The following is a 14186-nucleotide window of genomic DNA, read 5'->3' on the forward strand; positions in this document are numbered from 1 at the left end:
GCATTTATATTGAATGTGTCTGGGTTCCCTTTTTGTCTCATTTGAAATGAGAAATTCACCAACAACAAAACATGCAACCTTAGGAGGCATTTTCTCAAAGGAAACCACACTGCTTTTGCCAAATACTATCCAGCTAGAGATGCCAGAAAAAAAGCTGTGGAGGAGCTGCTACACAAAGCAGAACAAAGTAAGAACACGTTCACTACATGGGTGCAATCACCAAGTAGCATAACCGTGGTTAGTTTTTTGGCAACTCGAGACTGTGAAATGAGGAAGGCCATTCATGAATGGCAAATAAATGAAAGAGTGCCTTATTGAGTGTCAGAGCAGCTGTTCAGTGATTTCAAAAACAAAAGCGAAATTGTTCAGAATCTAGCATCCTCCAGAGAGAGAGAAGGTTTGGGAGTGAAAGTCAGGAAGATAGTGTTATGAACACACACCTGAAGTGTGAGGAAATAGAATATGTAAAAAGTTTGTGAAGGTCCTACAATAAACATGTATCCCATTACAAATCATTGTGTGCGCTGTTCTTAAAATAGGGGTTACAAAAAGTATGGTTTGAAATTATTTATTAAGGACCATCTCGTATTCACATGCATTGTGGCTCTTAAATTATTGAGTTTTTGTACCAAATTCGAATAAAATGGCTCTTCGTGTTGTTTTGGTTGCCAAACCCTGACCTAGGGCATGAGCCCTGCCACCCTCTGGGATACTCAGTGTTTTGTCAGTTCAGTTTGTTACTTCTCCACAGCCCAAGCCAATGGCAACAGAGACCATGCTGGGTTTTTGTTGGAAGCAACAACCTTATGTCTCAGGGCGTCTCTTCCTTGTGCTTCTCCGTTTCTGTATGATAAAGTCAGTGTGGTAAATATGCTTCATAGCCATGAAAAACACAAGAATCTGGAAGGGAAAAGGAGATTACTAGGGCTGGATTGACTGACACCTGAAAGCAACATTCCTGGTGGCTTAGACACAGGGGAAGTGCCAGGGAAGGGAACACAAAATCCTGTTATTTACCCACAAAACCCAAGGTTCTAGTTTCAGGGACTATGTTCCAGTGACTTTCATGGGAGCTGTAGGAGCTCAGCACCTGTGAATATCAGGCTGCTTGTTTAGGTGCCTAGGCATTGCTGTTCACATATCACTATATTACTAGTACTGTTTAACAATGGATTTAGGTTTTAATGTTAGCCACCCAAGTTTGAAAACCACTCCCTTCCTGCTAAAATTATCACACACTGAGCTAGTCAAGCAGGTTCTTGGCTTTGTTTATACTAAAAAATGCACTGATTTTAACCACGTTCATTTCAAAATCAATTTAATTAAGTCAATGCAAACTCCTAGATGCACTTATATGCATTGCGGTAGCTTGCAATCAATGTGCTTGATATCAGTTTAACTTGTGTTCAGTAAATTACAGCTTAACCTTTGCCTATGTTGATTTAGCTTAGATCAGGTTAAGTGCATTGCTCTTGAGAATTTGCACTGGTTTAATTGGATCAGTTTTTAATGGATGCACATTTTTCAGTACTGATGTAGTCTTAATGCTGTTACAGCCTCAGTTACCTCCAAGAAAGTGAGTCCTGTTGTTATCCCTGCAACAAGCAGCAGGTTTTTCTGCCCCCAGCCAACAATCTTTTCCAAGCAGCCCTCGGTGTATATCAGGCTCTCTGCTTTCCATGACCTCAGGTTCTGAGTCCCATAGCCGCACATGGTGGTGAGAACACTCTGCAGGGAGAGAAGAGTCAATCAACAAGAGTTCAGTGAGTGAGGAACAGGATCTGTTCTGTGCTTGTGAACACTTCAGGGTGTAAAGCACAGTTGCATCAGGACTGCTGTGGCAATGCCTCAACATGGCGGTGTAGCTATATCAGTTTGAGAGCTTTTGCAGCTCTCTAGGTAAACCACCTCTATGACGGGAGAGGCTAACTGCACTGGGTGCACAGTTCTCAGTGCTGTAGCCTGATTTACACTAGCACTTTGCAGCAATGTAACTTGCTGCTCTTGTGGCGGGGAGAGGTGTTTTTCACACCCCTGAGCCAGAAAGTTGCAGCACAGTAGGGACAGACTTTGCCTCTCTCCCTGCTGAAGTAGTCACAGCATGCCTGACCCCAGGAGGAAAGAGGGCAGACTGGTGTCTTAATACACAGTGATGGGCCCTATGAAAGAACTAGAACAGAACACTGCATTGTTCTTGATAATCTGTTACAGACAGGCAGCATTTTAGGTGTTATAACAGGGGATTTAGACTTGGGAGACCTTGGTTCTGTTTGTGACTCTGCCACAGATTCATTGTATAGATTAAGTAAAGTCAGGTTGCTGTTATGTGCCTCAGTTTCCCTAACCCACAGGAGCTAGTGATACCATGACCCTGCAAACTGCAGTGAGATCCTGAGGTGAAACGTTTAATAGGTACCAGGTTTAAAACCAGCAAAAGGAAGTATTCTTCACACAACGCACAGTCACCCTGTGCAACTCTTTGCCAGAGGACACTGTGAAGATCAGGACTTTAAAAAGGCTCAAAAAAGAACTAGTTAAATACATGGAAGATAGGTCCATCAATGGACATTAGCGGGGATGGGTAGGAGCGTTGCCCCTAGCCTCTCTTTGTCAGAAGTGGTAGGGGTAGGTCACTTGGTGATTGCCAGTTCTGTTGATTTCCTCTGAGGCCCCTGTTATTGGCCACTGTCAGGGGACAGGATGCTAGGCTAGATGGACCTTTGATTTGACACATATGGGCATTTTTATATTCTTATGTTACATAAATTCAAAGTCTCTCTGATACTTTCCTACTTGATCTCTTTGACTTTATTTTAACATGTGTCCTTAGCTCCCAACCACATGCTGCAGTGGAGATTTTTTTTAAAATAAAAACCTAAAGGAAAAAATGTTAACCATAAAAATGTGGCCAGATTTGACTTACAGAAATGGCTACCTCTTTATCCTTCTGGATGCAGCAGGAGAAAGGCACAGCACAGCGTTCCAGACTGGGGTTGGAGTCTTGGCACTCAAAGTAAATATTGTGGGACCAATCCTTGTAGGAATGCACTCCATAACACTCAAACTGAGAGAGTGAAACAGAAAGGTGGACCCTGGGATAGATGCTTGTTTACACGTGACTCAGGTATGCATGGGACCGTCCAGACAGGAGTTCTAAAAATAGCTCTGAGATAAGTTACCCACAGATAGGAATAAACTGCCCAGAAGAACCTCTACAATCCAACCAAGGAAAACTCTTTGGAATCCAAACGTCCTCATGGCTTCATCAGATGCCAGTGTCTGAATAGCCTCTGGAACAGGAGACAGTCCCCATCTCTGAGACACTGGCTGAACTAACCATCTCTTTCTCATGGATATTCACAGCAAACACTAACTTCCAGGGGACTTTCAAAATCCAATTGGGGAGAGAGAAGTGACAGTGTCTCATGGTGCAAACAGGGAGCAAAATTGGGGAACTTCCCTAAATTCACCCTGGTGAAATTTCACCCTGTTCCCAGTTTCTCTGGTAAATGTCACAACTGGTGCCCTGGACACAAAACAAAACAAAAATAAAAGTGGAGAGGGTGGAGGAAACACTGACATGAGCATAGGGCCTGGCAAGACAATGGGAACCTGGGCTCTGTGCATATGCGAGGGTCTATGTCTGGCACTGATATCCCAGCACTGACTGAGAATCTGAGACTGAGTTTGTTTGCTTGTTTGCCTTCATTGAAATAAAGAAATAGGAAAGCATGATAGAAATTGGAGAGGTTTTTAAATTACCTTTTTCTGAATATAGTCAATAAGATTCTGTAAATCTAGGTCATCCCGGTAATCAGAGATAGCTTTTCCCATCAGAAATGCTGCTTTCTCCAGCACCTGTGACACACACAAACAGTGCAGTTGTGAGCATCTGCCAGGCAGATTCATTCACTTGCAGAAGCTTTCCTCACCTTCCATTTTCTACACTCTAGGATGAGTCTTGCCTCTGTGGCATGCGGCCTCTCCCAGACAACCCTGATCTGAGCACATCACAGGGACAAATGCAAGTTAAACCCAAGTGGCCTTTTCTCCCATTTGTCTCCCAAAAACTGTTGATGGAGAAGGTTGATTTGCATCTCTGTTGGCAGCCACAGTAGAAATACTCTGTATTTGTATAGCACACTATGCTATGCATTTAGTTGTTACTGATGAATCCTGACAACCTCCCAGTACAGTAGGCAGAGGGGAAACTGAGGCAATGAAGGAAAGACTCGGCCAAGGCTACCAAGGTGTTACTGATTTCTAGAGCTGTAATCATGCAAGAATATTGCCAAATGCAACTGTCTAATTTAGCAAAGTGTCATCTAGCTCTGGAGTTGTCTATTGAGTTACCATGCTGGAAAAGAGAAATCCCAGGACAGCAGCCATGATCTGGAGAATGACAATGATCAGTAACATCCAGGCAAACTGTAAAATGAAGGGTTAAGAGATCATCAGAACCATCTGCAGAGCAACCAGTTCCCCCTTGTCCCCTATCAATGAAAGAGCCCTTGGATCAAGAACTCTGTGGGGCTGGGGGCCACATCTGTGTTGTGCAACATGCATTCACCCTGCTGGGTATGTGTGTTTATGATGATACATAGAGAACAAATAAGACGATCATCCTCCACCTACACAGTCCAGAGGCAATCATCTGTCAGATAAAATGAACAGCACCTCCACTACAGCAACACCTTTTCTTGGAGACCGGGGTCCCAAGGCACTAGGGTCTCCTTAGAACCTGTTACGCACAAGACAATACCTGGAAACTTCAGAGATGTACCCTGTGTATGAAGATTTGGAAAACCTAGTTCCAGACTCTACAAGAGGACACAGCAGCAGAAGCACTGCAATCAGAGGGCGCAGGGGTAGAACTTAAGGCCTGGCTGAGCAGGGGGACTGTGCAAATGACCAACCCCTGATTATGCACAGAAAGTTAGTCCAGCTCCTGACCCTCTTTACATCATAAGAGCTGAATGCAAGAACTTCCAGGCAACCATCTGGGTACCAGTGTTATTACAAGGCAGTGCTCCCCATCATGGCTAAATGTTAATACTGCTAGTAAATATAAGCACCGAACATAGTGGAGAAAGTCAAGTCACCTGCCTACAAGTCCTATCTGCGGAATACAGGATGGTCTGGAACAGACTTTTTCTTTCCACGAGCCTTCTTGCTTCATTTGAAGGTGGAATGTTTCAGACAAAAATGCCCTGTTGCCTCTGCTAAAAATACTGGTGATGGAGCTGAGATTGCCTTTAAATGGGACAGAAACTGATTCCAGAGTCAGGTCACTATTTTGGAGCAAGATTCCCAGCCTTGATGTGGGCTAATAAGGCTTGCACTAGTGTTTTAAAAGCAGCTTTAGAGATGGTACTTTGAAGTTGCAGTTTGGGCTGTGTCTCAGTCTCCAGTGCAAGCTTTGCTCACCCAGATTTATCAAGCTGGGCTGGGAGACATCTTGTCCTTGCTGCCATGTTGACTGCCCTGGTAGCTACTTTTTATGTTGCTGTAGCTGTGCTGGTCCTCACAAAGAAGCTGAGAGGGGTGTGTGTGTGTGTGTGTGTGTGTGTGTGTATATATATATATATATATATATATATATATATAAAGCCAAATTCTTTTGGTGAAAGACAACCTTTTGAGCTTACATAGAGCTTTCTTCATGGCTAGAAAATTTACTCAAATACAAAGTGGAACAGGTTGTTTAGTATAAGGAGTTATATCTTGTAAGAGACCAAAGCAGCAGAAATGTAGCACTTTAAAGACTAACAAAATGATTTATTTGGTGATGAGCTTTTGTGGGACAGACAGACCCACTTCATCAGATCAATTTCATTTCTAGTACAGACTGACATTTTTAAGTACAGAGGACCAAAATAATAATAATAATAATAATAATAATTGCAATAAAAACTGAAAAATCAAATAGGATTGAAGGAAGAGGGCGAGAGGTGGGGGGATGTTGTGTCCTGTCTGAGATAACTATGAGCATCAAAAAAAGGGAAGCAGTCCTTGTAATGTGTGAGGTAGTTGATGTCTCTGTTCATACCACTTGTTAATGTGTCGCATGAATTTCATAGAATCATAAAATACTAGGACTGGAAGGGACCTCGAGAGGCCATCGAGTCCAGACCCCTACCCCAATGGCAGGACCAAGTGCTGTCTAAACCATCCCTGATAAACATCTATCTAACCTGTTCTTAAATATCTCCAGCGATGGAGATTCCACAACCTCCCTTGGCAATTTATTCCACTGTTTGATCACTCTGACAGTTAGGAACTTTCTCCTAATATCCAACCTAAACCTCCCTTGCTTCAGTTTAAGTCCATTGCCTCTTGTTCTATCCTCAGAGGCCAAAAAGAACAAGTTTTCTCCCTCCTCCTTATGACTCCCTTTTAGATACCTGAAAACCGCTATCATGTCTCCCCCCAGTCTTCTCTTTTCCAAACTAAACAAGCCCAATTCTTTCATCCTTTCTTCATAGGTCACATTCTCTAGACCTTTAATCACTCGTGTCGCTCTTTTCTGGACCCTCTCTAATTTCTCCAAATATTTCTTGAACTGTGGTGCCCAGAACTGGACACAATACTCTAGCTGAGGCCTAACCAGCGCAGAGCAGAGCAGAGGAATGACTTCTCGTGTCTTGTTCAAAGCACACCTGTTAATTCATCCCAGAATCATGCTTGCTTTTTTTGCAACAGCATCACACTGTTGACTCATATTTAGCTTGTGGTCCACTATAACCCCTAGATCCCTTTCTACTGTAGTCATTCCTAGACAGTCTCTCCCCATTCTGTATGTGTGAAACTGATTGTTCCTTCCCAAGTGGAGCACTTTGCATTTGTCCTTGTTAAACTTCATCCTGTTTACCTCAGACCATTTCTCCAATTTATCCAGACCATTTTGAATTATGACCCTATCCTCCAAAGCAGTTGCAACCCCTCCCAGCTTGGTATCATCTGCAAACATAATAAGTGTACTCTCTATGCCAATATCTAATTCGTTGATGCAGATGTTGAACAGAACCGGTCCTAACACAGACCCCTGCAGAATTCCACGTGTTATACTTTTCCAGCAGGATTGGGAACCATTAATTTGAATATGTACTCTAACTCACAAGTCTCTCACTCTAATCTGTTGTTAAATTCTCTGTGTTCCAGGATACAAGGAGGAGGTCATTCAAGATAAAGTGGGCAGTTTACACCTCTTCTATCATAGGACAAAAGAATAGTAACAGAGAGGAAGCCATGCTAGTCAAAAGAAGGTTAATTTGTTATAGATAATTGTAAGGTGCATACACTCATGTTAGCTGCTTGGAAGGAACCTTGTATTTAAGGGTGTCTGTGTCTTTGAATCTTAGCATGTAGGGATGGAAAAGACCTATGAGATCAGCTAATAAGACTTACCTCCTCACTGCTTTCAAGTTGCAAAGTGCTAGTGCAAATATTGTGTATTAGCCCATCCCTGGGGCTGGTGGTGGTTCCCCACAGTCTATTTTCTGGTGTTTTGTCCACTCTAGTTTAAATAACAGCTGTTCATTAGCAGGTTTAAGTATCTCTTTGGGGAGAGTAACCAGCACAGGGAAATCAATTCTCTGTTTTTACTGTGTTAGCAAACAGTTTCTCTGGTGCGTTTTTTTGCTACTTTGTTGCAATCAACAACTTCCCCTGCAAGATTTTTTGTTGGTTTTTTGTCTTTTTTTTTAACAAATTGTAGCAATTATTTTTTGTTCTATATATTTATCATATGAAGTCTACATGTTTGATTCCCAGCATTCAAGATTCAGTCTAAGTGTGGTCACACAGGGCAGATGGGATTTTTTCTGTTCTCCAGTTGCATAAATACAACTCTTACTGAACACTCTTCCTATACATATCTTTACACAGGCCATTCTGAAATCTCTTTGCTCACATGTTTCTGAGTGTGACTTGATGGCTCAGAAACTCAGCTCAGACACAAACGAGGACACCAAAGCCAAGTGTATTTTAAGGTTGAAGCCAATATTTCAAGACACTTTGGAGAGGGCAGGTATTTACTCAGCTATTGCAATAAACAGTAGCTGACACCAGAGGAGGAACTATTCCTTTTGTATTACTGGTACATGTTAAATCATGCCAGGGGGAATTTCTGGGAATTTGAAAATGAAAAAGAACACACCCTAAACCTCTTTCAGCTACACTGGATTCCATACTAAAAGAAACATGAAGTTTCCAAACATATCTCACACAGTTCTTTTGCATTCCAGTGAAGTAGGATGCCTGTGCCTCCAGATAGTCCGCAATGAAATTATCCCCAAAATAATCTCATACCAACACCCAAAGAAATGCTACATTTGCAACTCCCTTTAAAATTCCCATACAGGAAACAACTGTGGGCCTGATGGGCAAATATAAACAACTCTTCAACTTGGGATAAGTGGTGCAAATGGCAAAATGTTGGTGCAAGCGTGAAAAACAGGCCACATAGAAAGGTGACAGAACAGGCACAAGAAACCAGCTACTTTTGCTTGGATGTGCAGCCAAAGAGACAGGTGGGGAACAGAAGCTATGAGTCACAATGGCAGCAGGGCCTTTAAGTGTGATCAGTAATTCACAGATTTTTACACAATCTTTCTCTCCTTGCTTTTCATTATTAGCCCACTAGCTCACTAACACTCTAGTACTTCTAGCACCCCCTTCAGCAGCTGCTGAAGTAACTGACAAAAACTGATATGATGGTAGTGGAGTAAGTTCAGACTCCATAGTTGGAGGCAGTCTCTTAGGTTACATCTACACTACCAGATCAATTCAATTTTATTAAATTTGATTTTATAACTCTGGGTTTTATAAATTTGATTTTGTGTATCCTCACTTCCCACAAGTGCACACAAAACTGAGTTTGCACTGTCGCACTAGAGTGGCCAAATATCGACTGTTGCAGCAGTGCATTGTGGGAACCTACCCCCCAGTTTCCTCAGCCCTGCATTCTGTGCCCTCCACCTGGGCCCTGCTACACCCCCACCACTGGCCTGGTTCCCACGTTCTTGCGGCCTAGGGGAGCCAGGAAACTGACCAGCATTGCTGTCCCTGGCACATTCGAGCCTGGAGTCAGGTGCAGCAGGGAGCCAGGTGCTGCACAGGTCAGTTTCCCATCTCCCGCAAGTGGCAGGGCACCAGGAGACAGGTGCAACAGCACCATGTTTTTTGCAGCTCCCCACCACTTGCAGGAGCCAGCGTAGCAGCACCAATCAGCCCCTGGAGGCTAATGAATTCAATTCAAAGACATGGTGCTTCCACACTAGCCTTCTTTAAAACTGTTATTCAAACTTGACACTACACACACCCAGTTCCAAAGATATTATGCTATTGATATTAGTACTCCCTAAATCAAGCTAATGGTAATTACAGTGAAGACAGTCACTTTGCACAGTCAAGCTAACTGCATTAAATTGCAGTGTATCTCATAGTGTAGACATAGCCTTAGTCAGTAAATTGCCTAGTAAGGCAGCCCAAGGCATAGGGATCCCTATCAGATCGAAGAAATCATCCCATCAGCTTCTTACAATTTTCAGCACCACAGGCAGGTCACGCAAGGCTCGTGTACACCCCACAAAGGTGATGACAAACATCAGGATCCCCACCATAAGTAGGATCAACGAGGGATCCATGAGGAGCGAATCCAGAGCCCCTGGCAGAGATTGTAATAAAAATCAATGTAATAAATTAACACAAGACAAATCCTTCCCCTTCCCCTTCCCCTATCCCTCGAAGTGCTAAGAATGGATATAGAGCTCACGGAAGAATACGGAGCTGGACAAGTTCCACACACCAGGCAAGCAAGCCTCAAACTCCTCTTGAAACATACCTCTTCCCTGCACTTGTCAGTCTTAACCACACACACTCTCATTGCAGAGCTATGAGATCACAAAACGTTCACCAAACAAAGCTCTGCACCACAAGATGGCCTGGGCCCGTGCTAAGTGCTGAACACATTTGTCACCTTGGATTGTAAACCCTTCTGGGCAGAGGCTGTGTTTATTTCTGTGGTCTGTACAGCATCAAGCACATAAAAACACTGAGAAATCCTGTGGCACCTTATAGACTAACAGGTATCTTGGAGCATAAGCTTTCCTGGGCAAAAACCCACTTAGGCTGTGTCTACACTTGCCCCCAACTTCCAAGGGGGCATATTAGTCAGGGCGACAGGAGATTACTAATGAAGTGCTGCAGGGAATGCACAGCACTTCATTAGCCTAATTCTCCCCCACAACTTTGAAGCTTCAAACTTCGAAGTGCCCGCATGCATGTAGCTGTGGGCACTTCGAAGTTTGAAGCTTCGAAGTTGTCGCGACAGAGAATTAGCCTAATGAAGTGCTGCATATTCACCACAGCACTCCATTAGTAATCTCCCATCACCCTGATTCACATTCCCCCTTCAAAGTTGGGTGCAAGTGTAGACCAGCCCTTAGTCAGATGGATAGCTGGCACACAGCTAGTGTTTAGCAGATAGAAATGGCTTTTACACAATCAGTGGGTGAATTTGTGCTTAGAGGGCTATTCTCTGGCCTTGAAACTGTGAGAGGCAATGAAGCCTTTGTTTCATGGCATTAGTGGAAGGGGCTGGGCTCCCTCATCTATAGGGCTCTACCAAATTCAAGGCCATGGGAAATGCATGGTGGACCAAGAAGTCTGGTCTCCCCCCATGAAATTTGGTCTTTTGCATGCTTTCAGTAATACACATATTTTATGGGGGAGACCAAGGTTTCTGAAACAGGGGGTCCTGATACAAAAAAGGAGTTAAAGAGTAGTTACAAGCTTATTTTAAGGTGGTTGCAGTATTGCTACTCTTTTTTACATTGCCTTCCAAGCTGGATGGCTGGAGAGTGGGGGTTGTTGGCCAGGCGCTCAGCTCTGAAGGCAGCGCCTTTAGTGGTAGGTTCCAAGCTAGCGACCACCACTCTCCAGCTGCACAACTCTGAAGGCAGCAGTACCATCTGCAGCAGCTCAGAAGGAAGGGTAGCAGCACTACAAACCCATGTTAAAATAACCTTGCAAACTATCCTCCCTCCCCTAGCTACTGTTTGGATCAGGACCCCTACAACTGCATCGTGAAATTTACAATTTTTAAAATCCTATGACTGTGAAATCAGTCAAAATGATTTATAAATTTGGTAGGGCCCTACTCATCTGAGTTAACTTCCAAAATTCAAAGGCACTGCACTTCCTTACTTGATCCAGTCTTTGGGCATGAAAAATGTACATAATTATTAGTAATCCTTCCCATTGTTGGAGAGCCATCAAGAGGATTGGGCAACATCCCTTATTACCACATGGAAGTGACATTCAGGAACAGTGGTGGAGGGTGATTTGAAAATTGACAGTCAGAGATGGTCCACGCAGTTCATCTGCACTCAGTGCTGGGAAGAGAGCAATGACTGGACAATTATCCTGCAGTCACTTTGTTAGCTTTATCTGAACTACAGGTTGGTAACCCAGGGAGGGTAGGAAAGTGTACTTACTTGATTCTTTAGAGAGTCTGGCATAAATGCCAACTGCTACCATGAGTCCACTGGCCAGCTAGAGAGGAAGGATCAGAGACAAACTCATCATTTTCCAAGAGCAAAAATCCCCAACAGCATCTAATCCTGGGAGCAGGGATACCAGAGGACAGATTAGCAGTTTACAGTGGACTTGCACCCTGACATCCTCACAACAGGGGCTTAATATCACAACTGGCAGACCAATTATTCACTGGGGTGATTTTGAAAGTGGGTTTTCCTGTAATCAGTGATCTTGCTACGCAGTCAGTGTCAGCCCTGTTCTGTGCCTGTCAGCCCCACCTCTGCTCAGACTCACCCAGAAGAGGTAACAGGAAACAAACAAGGTGTATTTAGTGATCTGGTTTGTCCTCATGGTTCACGTCCCGGAGTCTCTGATGCCAGCACACCACTCTCCTAGCTATGGAGTCAGTTTCTCTGCTAATTCTTAATGCCTTGCTGGCTAGTCATGTGCTGCTCTAGGGAGTGTTAAAGACACTAAGAGAAGACTGACATGTACAGTCAGGTTTGTCACGTGTTTCCTAGTGTAAGTAACTTGGCTATTTCCACCCCTCCTGCAGCTGCATTAGGGTAGGCTGACTGGGAAAAATAAAGTCCTAATATGAAGACCTCAGACATCTTGAAGGAAGAGATCAAGACAAGGGAGAAGCCCAGCAGTGAGGTAGGCAGCATTCTCCCATTCAAGGTATTGAGAGTAGGAGGAAGAGAAGTCATTTGAAGAGAGACACTGGTTGCCTATGAAATGTCAGAAGAGACAGGAAGAAATTGGGTCAGACTAGATCCTACGCCGCAGAGAGGCAGCTCCCTAGGAGCTCAAGTCACAGCCCCTCATTTTCTGGTAGGAAGAAGGAAGAGTGCTTGGCAACTAGAGTGAGGAGAGAGGCACTTAGAATGGAGACCCTGCAAGAGCTCACCCTCAACTCCCTCACATAAAAAAGAGAGAGATCCTGCAACTGATTTTTTTTTAAATTCAGCCTTCAAAATAAATGCTGTGAAAGATGCCAGATGGCCAGCACTTGAGACAAGAAAATTTCTTCATAGAATTGAGCCAAGCATGCCTTGGCAAAAATCCTCTTACTGAGCCAGCCTGCACTCCACACCAAACATACCTCTCCATTGCTGGGAACCTTCACTTATTCTGGTCTCCAGATCTTAGGCTCATCATTCTGCTGCTGAATTGGGTTGTCACCAGGCTCTTGAGTTCTGGGCTCATGGGGTGAAGTGAGCGTCTAGGTGCTGAAGCAGGCCATGGTAGGGGTGCAGTCATAGTTGCTCTGGGAAACCAGTTGCAGATGTACTGGATGTACCAAGCTGCTTAGTTCCAGGGAGATGAGCCTCCAGTAGGAGCAGACAGAGCTATACAGTTTGTTCACTGGGATCTGGTGATTATGCACCAGATGACACCATTAGTCTACTCCCGGTGGGAAAAGAATGCTGGGCCCTGAGATCTTATTTGTCTTCTTTAAGAGTGTCATATTGGTTTGTTATGTTGCGTTCTGTGCTAGGCAGAGTGTATGTGTGAGACAGGCAGTGACGTGGAAGTATCAGAGTTCCATCAGAGGCATCAAAAGAAAATAGATAGGGCCCTATCAAGTTTACAGTCCGTTTTAGTCAATTTCACAGTGATAGGATTTTTAAATCCGAATCAGCCATTTAAATCCAAAATTTCACAATGTTATAATTGTAGGGTTCCTGATCCAAAAGGGTGTGGGGAGGGGGACTCATTATTGCCATGCTTACTTCTGTGGCTCTGTTGGCAACAGTGCTGCCTTCAGAGCTGGACAGCCTTACAACAGCAGAAACAAGAATACATGGTATGGGGGGAGGGACAGCTCAGTGGTTTGAGTATTGGCCTTCTAAAGCTGGGGTTGTGAGCTCAATCCTTGAGGAGGCCATTTAGGGATTGAGGCAAATAGATGTCAGGGATGGTGCTTGGTCCTGCCAAGAGGGCAGGGGAGTGGACTAGATGACCTCCTGAGGTCCCTTCCAGCTCTAGGAGGTGTGTGTGTGTTGCTACCCTCACTTCTGCCTTTAGAGATGGGCCAGTGGCCACCAGTTGCTGCTCTCCAGTCATATAGCTCTGAAGGCAGCAGTACTGATGGCACAGTATAGCACTGGCACCCTAACTTCTGTGGTGCTGCCTTCAGAGCAGGGGAGTGGCAAGGGCATTGGAGATGTAAGCCAGACAGCAGGTCTGAAAAGACTGAAATTCCTGGAAAGGGAGGAGCTTAGTGCCCTGGCCAGAAGTCCAATCCATAAAGAGTGAGTAGGGCTGTAGAGAGGGACAATATGAGGGAAGATGCCAGTGGGGGAAGAGCACATTCCTGGAAAAGTAATTCCCAGGACAGTCATGATGAGGCATTGTAACTGGTGAATGAACACATGACAGGTATACATGTGGTTTGGGCCTCTGTTTTGGTGTTTTAATCCTGCAGGCATTTCACTCTTGTACTTGTTCTTGTTAATAGTGGAGGGTTTCTTTGGTATTCCTCCCCTGTTCCCCCTCCCCAAGGAAAAACATTAAATATGTTATGTTGGATAGTACCAGAGAGGTAGCCATGTTAGTCTGTATTCTAACAAAACAAGCTAGCAGTCATGTAGCACTTTAAAGACTAACAAAGTAGTTTATAAAGTGATGAGCTTTTGTGG

General features: G+C 44.1%; 1 protein-coding gene across 1 annotated transcript; it reads right to left on the reverse strand.

Annotated features, from left to right (window-relative positions):
* Nucleotides 1-644: 644 nt before the first annotated feature.
* LOC142002157 (tetraspanin-33-like) lies at nt 645-12322 on the reverse strand. The gene is made up of 8 exons (XM_074978026.1): nt 11836-12322; nt 11499-11556; nt 9543-9667; nt 4354-4428; nt 3763-3858; nt 2924-3064; nt 1567-1728; nt 645-900 (listed from the first exon to the last, which is right to left on the reverse strand). The coding sequence occupies exons 1-8, from the start codon at nt 11890-11892 to the stop codon at nt 805-807; spliced, it is 810 nt and encodes a 269-aa protein (XP_074834127.1). The 5' UTR covers nt 11893-12322; the 3' UTR covers nt 645-804.
* Nucleotides 12323-14186: the final 1864 nt, after the last annotated feature.

The sequence above is a fragment of the Carettochelys insculpta genome, chromosome 27, assembly GCF_033958435.1.
Source record: "Carettochelys insculpta isolate YL-2023 chromosome 27, ASM3395843v1, whole genome shotgun sequence".
NCBI classification, from domain to species: Eukaryota; Metazoa; Chordata; order Testudines; family Carettochelyidae; genus Carettochelys; species Carettochelys insculpta.

Excerpts from the sequence above, each read along its gene's own strand:
- LOC142002157 (XM_074978026.1), bottom strand. The coding sequence starts at position 11,892 with ATGAGGACAAACCAGATCACTAAATACACCTTGTTTGTTTCCTGTTAC. Across the intron at positions 9,668-11,498 it reads CAGACTCTCTAAAGAATCAA|GGGCTCTGGATTCGCTCCTC; the intron begins GTAAGTACACTT and ends AATCTCTGCCAG. Across the intron at positions 4,429-9,542 it reads TGCCTGTGGTGCTGAAAATT|TTTGCCTGGATGTTACTGAT; the intron begins GTAAGAAGCTGA and ends TTCATTTTACAG.